This window comes from Leiobunum rupestre, chromosome 2 (genome assembly GCF_980474605.1).
Source record: "Leiobunum rupestre chromosome 2, qqLeiRupe1.1.hap1, whole genome shotgun sequence".
In the NCBI taxonomy this organism is placed as follows: Eukaryota; Metazoa; Arthropoda; class Arachnida; order Opiliones; family Sclerosomatidae; genus Leiobunum; species Leiobunum rupestre.
The window spans coordinates 79,451,761-79,471,527 of record NC_143385.1 but is presented as its reverse complement, the minus strand read 5'-3'; the positions used below and the strand labels follow the sequence as shown (position 1 = coordinate 79,471,527).

General features: G+C 35.2%; 1 protein-coding gene across 2 annotated transcripts in view; it reads right to left on the bottom strand.

Moving 5' to 3' along the window:
• Nucleotides 1-4,126: 4,126 nt before the first annotated feature.
• Nucleotides 4,127-19,767, bottom strand: part of su(w[a]) (suppressor of white-apricot) — a 40,626-nt gene continuing 24,985 nt past the window's right edge. For both annotated transcript variants that reach the window (XM_090166436.1, XM_090166437.1), the window contains 6 exons: nucleotides 19,488-19,739; nucleotides 11,223-11,411; nucleotides 8,205-8,495; nucleotides 5,413-5,686; nucleotides 4,871-5,086; nucleotides 4,127-4,281 (listed from right to left, as the gene is read on the bottom strand). In XM_090166436.1, the coding sequence (XP_090022562.1) occupies nucleotides 4,188-4,281; nucleotides 4,871-5,086; nucleotides 5,413-5,686; nucleotides 8,205-8,495; nucleotides 11,223-11,411; nucleotides 19,488-19,739 (1,316 nt within the window). In that variant the 3' untranslated portion in view covers nucleotides 4,127-4,187. The remainder of the gene's footprint in view (nucleotides 4,282-4,870; nucleotides 5,087-5,412; nucleotides 5,687-8,204; nucleotides 8,496-11,222; nucleotides 11,412-19,487; nucleotides 19,740-19,767) is intronic.

Below are 19,767 nucleotides of genomic sequence, written 5' to 3'. Positions count from 1 at the left end.
GGTTTGAATATAGGTATGATGTCAAACTTGCTGAACGCATAATACTACAAAGTTCTTTTTAAGAAATTAATTTTTAAGGGCGATTCTATCGATACCTCTATATAGAGTGTTGGGGTCGTATCCTTGATTCTTGGCGATGGCTTTTATCATATGTAGCATAATCACTCACAAGTATGCCATAAAAGTATTTTCGTTAATGAAACCTTGTTCACGGGATATGACGTAAGTTACGTCACTTACAATTCCGTGACGAAATACGCGTCATCAACTTTACTGATTGGAAACGGAAGTTAGTGAGAATTCCTCGCGCGTTTCTGGCTTTGCCCATGTCAAGTTTAGCTCGTGTCTCGAGATCATGAGATTTCGTTTCCTTGGTAACCTTTTCAATAGCACAAGGATTATATGCATTTTTGGGTCCGCTTAATGTATGTTCAGCATGAAACAAGGTCTCATTGAATTTTTTTCAATGGAAATGTTATACAGAGGCATACTTATGAGTAATTATGTTACATATGCTTTTATAAACAATATTTCTTGTTGTTAAAGATCAACATTGAAGCAAATTTTTGTAGCTCAATCGATGAAAGAATAAAGCAGTCAGTTTCTTGCTCTGTGGATGTTGAGAGTTAATGTGGGGTTACATAGCTACGGAAAACGTAGTTTACGGAATAAATGCCTTGATATAATTGAAAATAGAAAAAATAAAAAACCAAATTTATCAAAAGACCAAGCCCTAGCCTTAAAAGAACTAAAGAACAATAAAGATTTAATTATAACCCGAGCAGATAAGGGTGGCTGTATTGTACTACTAAAGAAATCGGACTATATCAATGGCTTAAACGAACTCCTCAGAGATTTGAACACATATCAACTTATTAAAACAGATCCCACAAATACGTTCCACGAAAAAGTAAAAAGAACCGTAAAAAATTGTACTTCATTGACACAAGAGACCAAACGCTTAATCGTATCCCATTACTCCGCCCCTAGAATGTATATTCTACTAAAAATCCACAAGCCTACCCTAAAATTCCGACCCATTGTAGAAAATAAAAACTCGTCCGCAAAACCAATAGCTAAATTTATTGTTAAAAAATACAGTCATCTAATTATTTAACACAAATTTACAGTAAATAACTCTAAAGAACTCATTAATGAAATAAAAAATATCGAAATAAGTCAAGATGACCTACTCCTATCTTTTGATGTAGTACCATTACTCACAAGCGTTCCGGTGGAAAACGCTATTGATACATTCTGACAACGCCTAATTGATAATAACTATAATTATGTTGAAATTGTTGATACTATTACATTAATTGAATTATGTATTAAAAATCCTTTTTTCAAGGCCAACGATAAAATATATATACAAACTAACGGCCTTGCGATTTGATCATCACTGAGCCCCCTATTATGGGATATATATGTCAATAAGCTTGAGACCATTGCATTACTTAATTCCCCTTTCATTATTGACTTTTGGAAAAGATACGTTGATGACGTTCTCGCGGTATGGCGCCACGGCTCATAAATTAAACCAATTCCTAGTATACCTAAATTCAATTGATAAGGCTATACAATTCACCTAGGAAATTTAAACTAATAACTCTATAGCATTTCTAGACATACTAATTAAAAAAGAAAATCAGTCATTAACTACGTCAGTCTACAGAAACCCAGGCAAAATTGAACTACGTACAGTGGCCTCATTTATTTTTTTTTTGGCGGAGAATGTAGCACTTGACGCGTAGATTACGAAATGATTTTTTTGGGCCGCAAATGATAATTTTTTTAATTAACTTAATTTTAAAAAAGTTGTAATTTTGGGGGATTAGTAACGTTTTTCTTAAAAATAGTTCCGTCGTGTATCCGCCGCCACTACTTTTTAGGCGCGCACCAGCCCCATTCTGAGCATTGACGGTGGGCCTTCTGTAATCGTACCTAGTGGCACCGTAATTAGTGAAATAGTATCAACTTAAATAGTAACAAAAATGAGAACAGGTTTGAAGCATACTTTAAAATTCCCCGTATTGGCGCCTGACGGCGCCGCGCACTCACTTCGCCCAACGCTGGGGGCGCGCGGCGCCTCCCCAACCCCATACTAAAAAAAGCGATGAGCCATCTATAACGCGATCAAGTATTTAATTTTAAATTATCAACAACAACCAAAAACGTGAAAAGGCCCAAAAAAGTGAAAGCTTTTCAATTAAATTAAAACCTGAAATAAGAGTTTGTGGCCCAAAAATACAAAACACCTAGAAAATGAACAAAAACTTTAATTGATTTTATAAACTACCGGAATATCGCGTGGAAATTATTAGGACACCAAAACTGTGGTGTCGGCGAACACACAATGGAAATAAATACAACAAAACACGTGAAAATGCACAAAAATGTTAATTTTTTTAAATTAAAAAATTAAATAATCATTTGCAGCCAAAATAAAAAATACCCTCGGCATCTATCAGGCGCAACCAAAATGAATATAAAATTCAATGAGGCCGCTGTAGTTCACTTCACCCGAAAACTGTTTTCCGTAGCTATGCCCCCCCCGCCCCCCCACATTAACTCTCAACATCCACAGAGCCAAATTTTTGCTTCAATGTCGATCTTCAACGACAAGAAATATTGTTTATCAAACCCACCAACAAACTAGTAAACACTCTCCCCCCCATTAAAAAATTAGATAATTTTGGTATCTATGAGATTACATGTAGTTGTGAGAAAATTTATATCCAACAAACAAAAAGAAACCTCAATAAAAGACTGAACGAACATATTGGCCACGTCAGAAACAAAAGATCTTATAAATCAGGCCTAGCTGAACACACAACCGAAACCGAACACTATCCTCTGTTTGAAAACAACAAAATAATTTGTAAACTAGATAATCCTTTTAAGATAGATATTAGAGAATCACTAGAAATAATGAAGAAAAGAAAAAATAACCCCACTATTATTTTAAATAGAGACGATGGCCCAAAAAACTTAAATGTATAATTCTTAATTAAAATTGCAAACTATAAATTGTTAATATTTTAACCCCTCCTCTTTTTTTTATCTTATCACAACCCCCCTCTTCTTTTTGTATTCACCTAAACAACTGACAGCAAGGTTATATAAGCATGTAAAGACAACATCAAAATTCAGACCTGACGATGCACCTGAACGGGATTGCGAAACTAGTCGTCGTTTTATCCAATAAAACCTATTTTAATTATACAATAGTGGTATTTTTAATTTTTCTATTATTTAACCCTTGAAGTTAAATAAAATTACAAAGGAATTTTTTTATAAAATATATACATTTTAGTTTGGATGAACTAGCTTCAGTGAATGCAGTGGCATACCGAGGGTGTTTGGAATGGCACTCCTTTTTGGGGGGATAGTTACTTTGAATTAAACTAGTTTTTGTTAGAGTGGGACTTGGTTCAGGATGATCCTTGTCAATAGGCCTTTGGATGAATGAATATCCAAACACCATTAAGGCAAACTCCCAAGCCTTTGAAATTTTAAATTCTATATGTAACCAGCATTATAATTATTAAGTTTCTTTCAGAAAATAGGGGTCTTTCATGGTTGGTTTTTTATAGCCTCTCGGAATTTTACATGAGAAAAAAAACAATGTTTGAGATAAATATTCCCACTAGTAACTAGTTGCCAAATTAGTGTGTAATATTTTATTCCTATAAATCCTCTTTTCTGCCATTTTGTATTTGAGGATTTGTTTCTGTATATAATAAGCACCAGTGCTGGAATTCAGTTTAGGCGGTTTTCAGATTCATTCAAGTTTTTTTTGTTTCTTTTTGTTAACCAATACCCCTGACAGTCATTGGAGGATTGGGGAGCAGAGAAATCAGACAATAGGCGATAGTACTACCCCACAAAAACAAATAGGTGGCATGATTGGAAATAGTATTAAACCGCGAAACAAAAAAAGGAAGTTGATAGGCAATAAAACCACAGTGTTTTTGATTTCACTCAATTCTATCTAATTTCAGTTCTTCGGCCCACCCCATATTTCCCTGTTCCTATAAAACCTTTAAATAAATTGCCCAACTTTATAATTATACTAACCTAAAATTAAAGATGTCTTTCTTAACTTAAACATATGACTATAATATAACATAAATTAGAATTAATCACTTTTATTTACAATAATACTACAAAAATTAATGTTATTTTTAAAAATCATATCTCCGTGATGACCTCTCTCTTGATTTTGATCTCCCCCCCTTTTGCCTCTTTGGAGAACTGCTTCTACTTCTACTTCTAGACCTGCGAAAATTTAAAAAAATATTACAGAAAAAGTTAACTTCTTAACATGGAAAAACTCAATATTTCATATGTAAATTTAAGATTGAAGAGTTTAATTTGAAAGAAATAACTCTCATTTGTTTGATATCAAATTCTGAGTTCATTTTTCAGTTTTGAAATTGTGATTCAGAGAAATTTAAATTCTTTAGAGACTACAGCTAAACATTTACAGGGAATGACTTAACATGTATTCTTCAATGTTTTAGGTTAGTTAAGTAGTCTTATAATTATTAGAAATCTATAAGATGTTTTAAGACGTCATAAAACCATTGTAGGATTATTTCATGCTTCTGTTAAAATAAATTTGGTTAAATTCTAAAAACTGAATCAGGCATTAAGCCTGTCTGTAAGTCATGAAAACTACCTATAAATATTTCTGGATATTACAAGATTTACTAGCAATAAACCTATCTGATTTTTAACTCTACATATGAAGAGTTTTAAATACAGTTACTCAAAAAAAATGATATGATTAATATGAATTAAAGGTTTGATTGCCAGGCCCTAAATCCGAATAAATAGAAGCTAAATAAAAAAAAATTAAACATACGGGTGAGAGGAGTATGCGGAAGGTGGAGTTTTAATTTTGGAAGCTCGCTCATAGCTAGATTTATGATACGATTTTCTTCTGTGTGATTCACTGTTATGAAGTAATGAACGGGACTTGTGACTACTACTGGGTGGTGAAACACTTCTCTCATATGATCTGGAATGATTTTTTGAAGACCTAGAGTTATCTTTAACCTTGGTCACTGGACTTTTCTCACTACAAAGAGCAAAACAATTAGATGTAAGTTTCAAATTAATCCAACAGAAACATAATAAATATAAGTTTCATTTAAGAGGTTAAAAGTCTTGGAAAATAAATATTTCTTTTAAAATTTCACTTTCAAAAGTGTCACACACTTTAACCAGTAGCATGAACAGATAGATAAGGAAAAACCATGTTAAACAAATAATTTTATACTGAAAACTAAGTAAAAAAATGTTCCATAATGAATTTTTAGTTTCGATTTTCTTCACCTACCTATGAGCAACAGTTCAATAACTTATTTAATACCGCTTAATTGCATACATTTCTAAAGCTCTTACCGATCTTTTGTACTTCCATTTTCAGAATGCACTATGCTATTCTCCAGATGGGGACCGAAAAATATTTGTTTTTTGCTTTGAGAATTATCCGCACCAGCATCTACATCAGATTGTGTTTCATTTGAACTTTTCACCAAATGCGGTGTTGATTTAATCATGTTGAGGAACAAAGCTGCTTTCCTTTTTCTCTCTTGTTGTAACAATCTCTCTCTAGTTTGTTGTGCCATTTTATCTCTGGCAGCTGCAGCTAGACGGTCTCTCAATTTTTCCCCAGCTAAAAAGGTTTAAGAAAATTAGTACTTTATAATACATAGTTCAATGTATGAGGGTGGTTTCTGTAATGATGTATTAAAGAGCTCTTTTGTATATTATTATGTGCAGGTTCTTAATACTGAACCATCATCCTTTTTCACTGTAATTTGCGCAACAATATTCTAGACTTAAAACTAAAGATTAGTGCTAAAGGGGAAAAGAAAGTCATTGAAATATTTTCCAAGTGATACTGACGTCAACTGCTACTTTTTTCTCTTTATCTACAAAAAAATAAGAAGCCTTCATACTAAAGGCCCATGGCAGTACAGCTCAAGATAGCAGACAAAAATTTTGGTTATTTTAAATACGTTCTACCAAAGCAATGTATGGGAGGTTTGATTTAGCTTCAGGATTTTAGCACCCTTTTTTTAAATATTTGCAATACATTTTTAAGGATCGAACCAAGCCTCGGCCTCGGTCCGAGGGTCGTCTAAAAATAGCCGAGGAACAGAGGATTTTTTCGCTCTTATTAAAAACATGGATAACTGAAATTTTGGCCAATCTTCTACCGTAAAATTTATATCTAAGGAGAATGAATATGTGGAGACGATCGTCCGGCTACCGGCACCTTGAACACTTTTTCCCCTGTCTTGCGCGGAGGAGGAGTCAATACTCGAAAGTTTTAGTTTTAGTTTTGTAACTTTGGTTGTAGGGGGCGCGGCTGCTTTGAGGGACGAAACATCTACAATATTTGATATTAAAACTTTTATTTGGAAGCTTTATTTATCCATTTGACCATTTAACCGTTGCCTCGGCCTTTGATGGGTTAGAGTGTGCAATAACTGGTGGCTTTACTGGGGAGTCGGGGTCCGGCTCTTGTAACCCATAAGGGCGGTGGCGCACTGGGAGATGTTAGCTCTGTTCAAATGGTCCTATCTCCACCTCCGACTTTGGTCAGGTTTGGGCTGGATACTGAACTTCGGTTCAGGCTAACGGAGAGGGTCCAGGCAAACTGGTCGCCTCGGCGGATTGGGTAGCCTGCTGTGGGGTAGCGAGCCTCCGTATGAGGGCACGGCGGACCCATCTCCCGGTCTTTTGGACTCCCACCGGGATCTCCGGTGCCAGCTGTGCCGGGTTATGTGGGCTGCTGTGTGCTCATCGTTCCCCTTTAGGAGCTCTCTCCAATGGGTTTGGCTCCTTACCTTCATAGGTAGGGTGTCGGCTGGAGTTGCTATAGCATCCATTCTAAATCCCACTGATGTGTGCGAAGTGGTGATTGGTCCACCCATTGCTACACCTACTGCTGGGTTGAGTGGCTTGCGTCAAAGGTGAGACCATCAGTAGTAAGGTTCTGCTACCCATGCTGGATTTGTCACCGGTCCGGGCTAGGGGGACGCTGGCGTAGGGCACTATGATGATAGGCCTCCGGTGGTATGGTCTCTGTTACTAGGTACACCGGGCTATAAATTCTGACACACTGCCTCGGCCTCGGCCCGAGGCAGTTTTTCGACCCTTGTTCGATCCTTGCTAAAATATATTGCTATTTTCATCTCATTATGTACCAAAGACAATTGTGTCCCCACAAACATAAATTACCCCAAAACAGAGGATAAGCAGGGTCATAGTGAAGTGTGTTTTAATGGTATATATGCGGGCAGACGAGGTTAACTTATCGCAAATTGGATGAGGGTATTTTATTATATATTTATATCGACCTATTTTGTTTTTACCAGTTTAATCCCAAATATGAATGCAATTTCGTGGACTACACAAGTGGGAAAAGGTATATATTAACTCGTTGATTGTTCAAAGAACCTACATTCTGGGGGGGGACGCAGCACCCTCCAACCCCATTCTCGGTGGAGAATATAAATCCCACCTACTGACATTGTATAGCTAGTGATATCTTGCCTACGGAGGCCGGACATCAAAACCATTTAACTTAAACACATATGGGCGTTATACCTTAGCGTAAGCTTTGTGATTGGAAGCCTCAGTGGGCAGTGCTGGAGAAGGGTTTCGAAGTTTAGATTCAAGAGGGGTGCTGCCTAATTTTGGTTTCACCAAGTCTGTGAAGCGTTACTGGGGGCAGCTCCACTACTCCCCCAGGCTATGTCCCTGTCTTAACCTACTCTCCTTATTTTCTAGTAATGATATCTATGTAAATAATGGCAAGCTGAAGAGAAAAAGCAGACATTGACAAGAATTTTAGAATACAGAGTTAAAACAAAAGTTTAATTTTTCCTACAGCTAATGGAAATAAAATTAAATGTAACTTATAAAGAAACCTGTACTGGAATTTTAAAAGTTTGATGCAGGAAATACTGTTAGTAAAAATTCCAGAATTTGATTGACTGGAACTGCTCTCAAAAGGTATGAAAAGGAAGAAGTAGTACAATTTTTCAAATTCCCTTTAAGTTTCCCTTGAATTAGTATAGTTGCCATCTTTTAGACAAATTACTTATTTCAATTCATTGTTAGTAATTTGCAGTAATTTTTTTGGAAATTAATAAAAATACGTTTTATAATAAAATAATTACCAATTTTAGCTTCTATTGATTCTGTCGAAATTTTTTTGAGAGGTGCTTGCACTAAGGTAGACACAATTTGATAAGAGGAGCATGGTGATGGAGGTACATCAAACATTGTTTTTCTGGGAGTAACTTGGGGTAGCAAATTTGGAGATTGAATACTAGTTGATACTAATTTATATTTAACAAGCCCTGCTTGAGTTTGTTTCAAACTTTCATCATCAGAGTCAGCGGTAAGTTCGGAAGGTTTAACATCTTTGATATCAGATTCCTTAGGTTTTAATGAAAATGAAACAGGACCTAATAAAAAAAAATCAAACACATAATTTATACAATAATGCAACTCAATATGTGATATTAAAAAGTTTGATCTTATTCAACATTTTGAACTGTGGTCTGAAGTGGTACAGCCAGACCACTGCTTGGGCCCTTTAGTAGCCCAGCCTAACCAATCTGTAATTAATAATATATAAATAGAACTAAACTTAACACTTTTTTAGTTAGGTATTGTGACAATTAAATCTGGTTTTTGTCTAGGGAAATAGTTGGTTCGAGTGAAATAAGTGTCAGTATATAAAGATATTGATTTGATTTATTTTTAAAAATATGATTTTGATATTAAAATTAACATTACGTAAACATCTTAAGATTAATACAACCTTTTTTAATACGGGGAATGGTTTGTTCTGGTATTTACACAACTTATAAAATAAAGTTTGTTCATGCATGTCTTACATCCAGCGGGTGTAGAGGCGACGGCGGCTTTCGATGTGGCACTCTCATGGATTAAGATATGCAGCTGGTATGAGAGCGTTCGGCGAAGCACTTGCGAGGATTAACAAAGCACAGCTGGGGGTCATTTTGACTAGCGAACGTTGTCTCTTCTAGTGGGAACAACTCGCGAAACTTGTGGCGGTGAGCGGGTCCAGCATATGCGGTAGGGCATAGCATTACAGTCAGGAGCGTATCATCTAAGTCTACTCAATATTTTGGTCGCATGGTTCTGCGCTTTTATATTTAAGATTCTAAGGGGTCCTGGAAGTTCTCCCAGAGGCCCATACAAGCTAGTGCGTCCCTGAGGATGATCGTGCCTTTTTTGGCGACACTACAGTTTTGGGAAATCCAACACACAATAAGGGTGATGAGGTACTAGGTCAGGCATGGCTACTAGTTGGGCAATACCAGAGGGGAAAATACCAGAACTTGGTAATTTATTTACAAGTTAAGCCAGGGGGCATCCATAAAGGTCAAAATATTAACACTGTGTACAAATTTGTTACAGTTTATTGAATTATAAAATGAAACGGACACATTTAAAAGGCTTTCAAGACCTAAACCTATATTAATGTTCCATCTTTTGCTTTTTACACTTCTACTTTCATTTCAGATCTAGATCAGCTCAAGGTAAAAATAAAAGAGAGCAGTTCCCGCAATCTTCAGTCATTTGTATAGAACCAAAGTTAGTACATGGATTCCATTAAGCTTCAAAAGAGGAAATTCAATACAACAGCAACCTTGATAGATTTTATGGTTTACTATGTATAGTAAGGCAAGGAAGAAGTTGTTTAGCTGGTATTTTTTTATTTCTATATGGCACTAAAAGACTAGAAAACATCTATTTTTGTTACAATTGTTAATAAAAACACAAAATATTGAGTAAAGGTCCCTTGCAATTTCGCTCCAGCATTGCTTTATTTCAGACTACAGTAATGAAATAGCAAGTACTCAATGTGGCATCAATCCACTTAAGATTCAAATCTATTTTCAAACAATGAAAAATGATCAAAAACCTTTTTCAGAAAACAGACTGATCAACAATCTCAGGACTGAGTTTCCGGCGGGTTTAAATGAAAAATTAGTTTTTAGCTAGTGCGGTCATTCTGACATTGGTCAATTTCTGTCTCTTTCGAGCGTATGTGGTTTTTTGGTTGTCGGGTAGGGGTTTGTTTGCATGCATTTGATGTTAATTTTCCCATTTGTTTTTGTCCCCTCTTTTACTCCCTAATTGTTTGTCAAACTTATAGCAAACTTCCCCCTATAATGGGTCCTTAGCTGTTTTAGTATTTTATAGCCTCTTTGTCGTCGCGTATTTAAGTCTTGCGCTTTATTTAAAAATTGTAACTTTTGAAATCGTTTTCATCAATAGTCTTAAGTTTTGTATTCGCCCAGAAGGCCCATAGGCCAAAGTACCGTGCTTGTTTCCTTAATAAAGCTTAGTTTCCACTAAATGTTGGTCTCCTCTTACTTTCTCGCGTTTAACATTAATATATTTTAGTAATACATATCGCTAACTTAGCATGGGCTTTCAAAATTAATAAGGTTCGGTTAACAGAATTAAGGGCCCTAGGCAAGATCCTACATCCAGGCCATACATCATCTTATACAACTTAAAGCCTGAACATTTTTGTTTTAACTTTTAAGTTTAAAATTTCACCAGATGATAAATTTAAATTTACCATTAATACTCATAGAATTAACTCATTTTGATACCATCTGTAGTTACATATAATCCAATTTGCCTAAGACTTTTCCTTTTACTAAATTTCTGGATATCAGAATGGATAGTTTTATAAAACCACAAAATTGAGTAATTGTATAACCTTCCTCTTCAGAGATTTAGATTAAAAACTGTTTTTAAATATAATGAAATGGGTGTTAAATGTTTTAAAAACTTATTCTAATTATGGGTCATATTGGTATATAGCATAATGTGGCATAATATAGAGGAAAGGGAATTTATTTAATTTGGATAAAACACCAACCCCAGTGTTTATTCTTTTAGTACTAGACCAAAATTAATTACTATGGTGCTGGTCTAAAAGAGACCAATTCTCTCGTCCCCTCTATCTAAACTCTTCCTCAAACTAAAATGTTTGTCTTTATATTACATTAGAGAAATGTCCCCTGCCGTACATTTCATAGATCCCAATTCTGATGCCTAAGTTATTCAGAGGAAATGCCTTAGAATATTACTACCATATTCTACAAAATTAGAGGTTTGGAATAAACTTTTATACATCAACATACCAGATGATTCTGTGGGCATGTATTGATTTTGAGTGGCTAAAGCAAGTTTTTCCTTCTTTTCTCTTTCTGCATCTTCATACATTTTCTGTTGCATTTCTAAACGCTTCTGTTCAGAAAATATTGTTTTCTTATAAATATAGTAGGCGTGATACTGATTGTCCGGATTAAGAAATTCAAAACGTTTGTCTTCTGTAAAAATATTAGGGAAAATTTACAATAATTACTATTAATGAAACAATACAACGGATCAATTTTGTTAATAGGCACTTCAATAGGATTGTTTATTTTAATTATTTAAATAATTTTATATTAAATATATTTCAATGATTTAAATTAAACAACCCCTGAGCTCCATTAAGTTGGCCCCCCCTCTCTACAATTTTAAAAACTTTCATTTGCGATCGAATGCGACCTCGATGCGACGTTATGCGAAACTAAAAAAAAAAGATGCGACATAATTGTTAAGTTGGAATAATTAAAACAAAAGGGGGGGCTAACTTAATGACAGCCCCCCCACTTTCAACTATCAACCCGGAAACACCTTTATTCGATTGCGACCTCAATGCGACGTTATGCGACACCCTTACTTTCGAATGCGACATCTTAGTTAACGAGATAATCGCTTTCGTAAGTGGGGGGGCTAACTTAACGCGAGCCCCCCCTATAACAGTTGAGGCCTCCAAACACCTTTATTCGATTGCGACCTCAATGCGACGTTATGCGACACCCTTACTTTCGAATGCGACATCTTAGTTAACGAGATAATCGCTTTCGTAAGTGGGGGGGCTAACTTAACGCGAGCCCCCCCTATAACAGTTGAGGCCTCCAAACACCTTTATTCGATTGCGACCTCAATGCGACGTTATGCGACACCCTTACTTTCGAATGCGACATCTTAGTTAACGAGATAATCGCTTTCGTAAGTGGGGGGGCTAACTTAACGTGAGCCCCCCCTATAACAGTTGAGGCCTCCAAACACCTTTATTCGATTGCGACCTCAATGCGACGTTATGCGACACCCTTACTTTCGAATGCGACATCCTTACTTTCGAATGCGACATCTTAGTTAACGAGATAATCACTATCGTAAGTGGGCAGGGCTAACTTAACGCAAATGAATGGGCCGCCATGTTAAATGAATGCAAATGAATGCGACCTCATTTTAAATGAATGCAAATGAATGCGACCTCATTTTAAATGAATGCAAATGAATGCGACCTCATTTTAAATGAATGCAAATGAATGCGACGCCATTTTAAATGAATGCAAATGAATGCGACGCCATTTTAAATGAATGCAAATGAATGCGACGTCAATGCGAAGCAATGCGACACCATAATTATCGAAATAATCACCGCTATTCGAATGCGACAGCCGTGTTAACGAGATAATCGATTGAACCAGATCGATAATCATCAAATATAAATACGGAAACACAGGTCGATTAAGTTGGCCCCCCTTTTTTGATTTCCCAGAAAATTTCTCTATCAATTTTATGCACCCACAATGCGACAGCAAGTGAAAGAGATGTGACTTAACCATTATCGAGATATAATTAAAATTAAAAGGGGGCTAAATTAACGTCAGCCCCCATAATTTCGTTATTCAACCAGAACAGAATATCATAGCCACTACATGGCAATGCGAAGAAATGCGACAGATATAATTTTGATTGCGAAAAATAGTTTATGAGAAAATTAATAGAGAAAGTGGGGGGGCTAACTTAACAGTAACCCCCCATATTAATTCATAATTTTAATTAACCTTAATATAAAGAGACGTCAATGCGAATTAATGCGACACTATTTTTAACGAATGCGACAAATTAGGTTATGAGATAATAGACAAATGAAAAAGGGGGCTAATTTAATGGCAGCCCCCCCCCGAAATATAAAAAATAAGTTCTATAAAAAAATGAAGTCGTCAACGCGGACCAAAGCGACAACCATTTATCCAAATGCGACATCAATAAAAATAGTTCTTCCTAACCAGATTGTTATGTGACCAATAATAGATAAAAAAGGGGGCTAATTTAATGGCAGCCCCCAAATTTTATATTTATAATTTGTAATTAAAAATAAATTACGTCGTTAACGCCAACCAATGCGACAATCATTTTTCCAAATGCGACATCAATAGAAATAGTTCTTCCTAACCAGATTGGAATATGACCAATAATAGATAAAAGAAGGGGGCTAGTTAAACGGCAGCCCCCAAAATATAATGAAAAATTTAAAAAAAAAAACAATTTGCGAGTGTAACGCTAATTAACACGACAATCGTTTTTTCAAATGCGACATCCATAGAAAGAGTATTTCCTATCCAGAATTTTTTTTATCAGATTTAGAAAAAAAAAACAATCTAAGGAGACGGCGATCAATTTAATGCAACCCTGTTTTACACGAATTCAACAAATTAGGTAAAGTAAAAAGCTAATTTATTGGTAGCCTCAGAATGTTAAAAATTTAAAAAAAAATTAATTATGTTTTTAACGTGGACTAATGCGACAACACCTTTATTAATTGTGACAATATTTCATACCTGCGAATCTGACTACTAAATGCACTCCATTTATGTTTTAAAAGCGATAGTTTTATTCAAGAAAACTGATAGTAGCGACTGCGTATGATTACGAATCATCTCTTTTTGATAGCGACATCTGGGTGACTGCTTGAGACATAATTTTAATGAATGGGACATCATTTTAAGTGAATGCGACATCAATATAAATGAATGCGACATCAATATAAATGAATGCGACATCAATATAAATGAATGCGACATCAATATAAATGAATGCGACATCAATATAAATGAATGCGACATCAATATAAATGAATGCGACATCAATATATATGAATGCGACATCAATATATATGAATGCGACCTCATTTAAATGGACTGCGACCTTATTTTAAATTAATGCGACAATTTTAATGTGAAACCTTAAAATTAATGCGACATCAATATAAATGATTCCGACATCAATATAAATGAATTAGACCTCATTTTAAATTAATGTGACCTTATTTTAAATGATTGCGACCTCATTTTAAATGATTGCGACCTCATTTTAAATGAATGCTACCTCATTTTAAATGAATGCGACCTCATTTCAAATGAATGCGACATTATTGAAATAATTGCAATATAATTAGCATTGAATGCGATATAATTTGAATTGAATGCGATATAATTTTTAAATAATGTGACTTTAATTTAATTGAACGCGGGACCATATTTATGTCATCAAACCGCAATTGTACGACGTAAATAAATTCTATTGAGGGTGTTAAAGATAAGTTTGTCAAATATTAAGAGGAGTGGCGTAGACAAGGGGTTTGTGTCCAACGCCCCACCCCTTTTCAGCCAACCTTTTTCTGTTTTATATATCAACTCCTTCTTAACATTGACACTCGTCGACACCTTTGACGTATTTCCGGCTACGTCACAGATAAGGAGCTGTTTTCTATGGATCCTAATGAGTTGAACTTGTCTAATGAACATGAGTTGTAAAGTGCTTTGTTTCAGAGATTTGGGTTCCTAAAAAATTACTTGGAAAACCCAACACAGCCTTAATACTGATAATCGGTATTCTTCCTTAAACCAATTTTGATTTCATAAAGTGATTAGATATTTTTTATCAGTGAAATGAAATACTTTAATATGTGGCAAAAAATCATTATTGTACCTTTAGAAGTAATGTAATTCTGAAGAGGGATTCATGTTTTTTAAAATTAAACGCTCCAAAATAGTTATTTCCGTTTCGATGTCAATTTGAATGGCTATAAAATCACCGCCATTTTGTAATCCCTCAAGTCATTTTGTACCGCCTCCTTGCTAGAGGTCGGCGGAACAAATAAATTAACCGCAACAATTTCAATTAATCATTAAAATTAGTATTATCTGTTTTATACGAATAAACAACGATTTAACATGCACAATTTATAATTTTTTTCGAATATTTCTGAATAATTCTCGGTTATGGATAAATATTAACAATCGTATAATTTCTTATTCAAACGCCGACCTCTACTCCTTGCAGAGACCCTCTCAAAGATCAAATGGTTGTTCATCACAAAATCAAACTAAGACGCTGCAGTCGCTCAGAAGTGAAAATAAGAAAACTATAAAAAATAATTAAAAAACGACCGCTTTATGTTTTTAGCGTGGTTTTCGCTTGACGATTCCCCTGCAATATTACGAGATTATAAAGAACGATCTAAAATAAAATAGTGGATATTACTTTAAATTTAAATTGGGGCCCAGTTATTAACTGTTAGAAGGCCCATAAAGTTGATATGGTGAAGCCCCAACCCCCCTGGAAGTTGGGCCAAATTTGTATATAAAAATACTTGAAACATTTTAAAATACTAGCACCACCTCTGGTTGCCCGTTTTTTGTGACAAACAAATTTATTCCGTTAGCCACAATAATGTTGTAACTTTACAATGCCTTTAATTAAATCGCTATTTAAAAAATGAACCAGGCTTAAATGAAAAACTCATTCACATTCATTTAAAATGAGGTCGCATTCATTTAAAATAGGGTCGCATTCATTTAAAATGAGGTCGCATTCATATATATTGATGTCGCATTCATTTATATTGATGTCGCATTCATTTATATTGATGTCGCATTCATTTATATTGATGTCGCATTCATTTATATTGATGTCGCATTCATTTATATTGATGTCGCATTCACTTAAAATTATGTCTCAAGCAGTCACCCAGATGTCGCTATCAAAAAGAGATGATTCGTAATCATACGCAGTCGCTACTATCAGTTTTCTTGAATAAAACTATCGCTTTTAAAACATAAATGGAGTGCATTTAGTAGTCAGTTTCGCAGGTATGAAATATTGTCACAATTAATAAAGGTGTTGTCGCATTAGTCCACGTTAAAAACATAATTAATTTTTTTTTAAATTTTTAATATTCTGAGGCTACCAATAAATTAGCTTTTTACTTTACCTAATTTGTTGAATTCGTGTAAAACAGTGTTGCATTAAATTGATCGCCGTCTCCTTAGATTGTTTTTTTTTCTAAATCTGATAAAAAAAATTCTGGTTAGGAAATACACTTTCTATGGATGTCGCATTTGAAAAAACGATTGTCGTGTTAATTAGCGTTACACTCGCAAATTATTTTTTTTTAATTTTTCATTATATTTTGGGGGCTGCCGTTTAACTAGCCCCCTTTTTTATCTATTATTGGTCATATTCCAATCTGGTTAGGAAGAACTATTTTTATTGATGTCGCATTTGGATAAATGGTTGTCGCTTTGGTCCGCGTTGACGACTTATTTTTTTAAAGAACTTATTTTTTATATTTCGGGGGGGGGGCTGCCATTAAATTAGCCCCCTTTTTTCATTTGTCTATTATCTCATAACCTAATTTGTCGCATTCGTTAAAAATAGTGTCGCATTAATTCGCATTGACGTCTCTTTATATTAAGGTTAATTAAAATTATGAATTAATATGGGGGGTTACTGTTAAGTTAGCCACCCCCCCCCCTTTCTCTATTAATTTTCTCATAAACTATTTTTCGCAATCAAAATTATATCTGTCGCATTTCTTCGCATTGCCATGTAGTGGCTATGATATTCTGTTCTGGTTGAATAACGAAATTATGGGGGCTGACGTTAATTTAGCCCCCTTTTAATTTTAATTATATCTCGATAATGGTTAAGTCACATCTCTTTCACTTGCTGTCGCATTGTGGGTGCATAAAATTGATAGAGAAATTTTCTGGGAAATCAAAAAAGGGGGGGCCAACTTAATCGACCTGTGTTTCCGTATTTATATTTGATGATTCTCGATCTGGTTCAATCGATTATCTCGTTAACACGGCTGTCGCATTCGAATAGCGGTGATTATTTCGATAATTATGGTGTCGCATTGCTTCGCATTGACGTCGCATTCATTTAAAATGGCGTCGCATTCATTTGCATTCATTTAAAATGGCGTCGCATTCATTTGCATTCATTTAAAATGAGGTCGCATTCATTTGCATTCATTTAACATGAGGTCGCATTCATTTGCATTCATTTAACATGAGGTCGCATTCATTTGCATTCATTTAAAATGAGGTCGCATTCATTTGCATTCATTTAACATGAGGTCGCATTCATTTGCATTCATTTAACATGAGGTCGCATTCATTTGCATTCATTTAACATTTGCGTTAAGTTAGCCCTGCCCACTTACGATAGTGATTATCTCGTTAACTAAGATGTCGCATTCGAAAGTAAGGATGTCGCATTCGAAAGTAAGGGTGTCGCATAACGTCGCATTGAGGTCGCAATCGAATAAAGGTGTTTGGAGGCCTCAACTGTTATAGGGGGGGCTCACGTTAAGTTAGCCCCCCCACTTACGAAAGCGATTATCTCGTTAACTAAGATGTCGCATTCGAAAGTAAGGGTGTCGCATAACGTCGCATTGAGGTCGCAATCGAATAAAGGTGTTTGGAGGCCTCAACTGTTATAGGGGGGGCTCACGTTAAGTTAGCCCCCCCACTTACGAAAGCGATTATCTAGTTAACTAAGATGTCGCATTCGAAAGTAAGGGTGTCGCATAACGTCGCATTGAGGTCGCAATCGAATAAAGGTGTTTGGAGGCCTCAACTGTTATAGGGGGGGCTCACGTTAAGTTAGCCCCCCCACTTACGAAAGCGATTATCTAGTTAACTAAGATGTCGCATTCGAAAGTAAGGGTGTCGCATAACGTCGCATTGAGGTCGCATTCTATTGGTTGTGTTTCCGGGTTGATAGTTGAAAGTGGGGGGGCTGTCATTAAGTTAGCCCCCCCTTTTGTTTTAATTATTCCAACTTAACAATTATGTCGCATCTTTTTTTTTTAGTTTCGCATAACGTCGCATCGAGGTCGCATTCGATCGCAAATGAAAGTTTTTAAAATTGTAGAGAGGGGGGGCCAACTTAATGGAGCCCAACCCCTGACCTGATGGGAAGAATTAAAATACAGACTGGACATGCAAGATACTTTTTAAAATAATATTTGCCATTTGGGTTCAAAGCAGTGTCAAAAATATTAAATAATTCTGCCTCTAAAGTAAATGTAGAAACTATTTGATTTGAGTATGTATTCTAATTGGATAAGAACTTAATTCATTTCATTCAGGAGTCCCCTTAGGATGAAAAAGGGGGTGAAAGAGAGAGGTTTTTGTATTGAAAAGCCTATTATTCATTTTTCTCTTTGCTTGCACCAAATAAAAATTAGCACTTAGTTTAAAAAAGATACATTGAAAATTTCTTTGGGAAAAACTTCATTTTAAAATTTTAGGCATATACCAACAGGTGGAAGTATAGAGCACCAAATTTCTAGGGACTCCAAAATTTTGGTTGATCATTCACACCTCCCCAAGGCCACTACACAAGAGGATGTCAGAACACCTTCCATGTTGAAAGTTTAGATACTAACCTATGTACTCTATCGATCAAATGCAGAGGCATATAAAACTGTGGAACAATCTTCCCTTCTCTATACGTACTATGACTAATACTCATGAATTCAAGTATGCTATCCGCAAAAACAGTGTTAACTAATTAATTTAATTTTTAATCTGCATATAATGTAGGATTTAACTAATTTATTGTTTTTATTCTGTCTTGTTATCTACAGACTTTGTATATTAAACCGGGACCCCTTGAAAATCAGCTTTGCTTAAGGGGATATCCCTTAATAAAAGACCATATTATTATTATTATTATTAGGGGCTTCAAAAAAATTATGCACCCCTGACTTGAACAATATGCCAAGATTAAATTTTATAAATACAAATATTACTTTTTACTTAAAAATGCAATATCTCAAGCACGTGCCCTTTTAAATGACACAAAATTAACCAATTATCCTACCATGATCTAAATCTAATTGTTTATTTGTATGTGGTCCTTAGTCAAATTTTGGGTGAAGGACCACAGTTCTAAAGCTACAGATTAATAATAAAGTATATTATTATTTCAAAGCCAAATTGTATCTGTCTTTTGATAACTAAAAAATTATATTAACTCAATCCATAGGCAATTTAATTTGAAATTTATGATCTTAATCCATTCTGTAAGTTTACGTTTGAGCTGCTTTAAGTAGGACAGCCTTCCTATGAGCTGGAAATATAAGATTTGTGTCCAAAAAACTACAATTCCCCACCAAAAAACTGCTTTTCCTACTCAAGCGTTTACCATAATTTTGTTGCATTACATCAGTTGTGAATAAGTTACAAAAACAAAGTAAGAGAAATTACGTTTTCTTCTAACAACTGCTTCAAAATCATCTCCACTTCTCACAACGTATTCTGCCATTTTATCAACAATGGACTGCACTTCTAGTGGAGGTGTGACAACTTGATCTGGCCGGAGATCAGACCCCAAACTATTAGAAAACGCATGGTATAAAGCCTCATCACCAGGAGGAGGTGGTTGACCGTAAATTGTTCCTTGAGTTGGGTAGTTTCCTTGTATACGAGTCCAATTGCTCATGGAGTAATTCCCATGCCCTAAAAAAACACAATTCTTATGATCAGT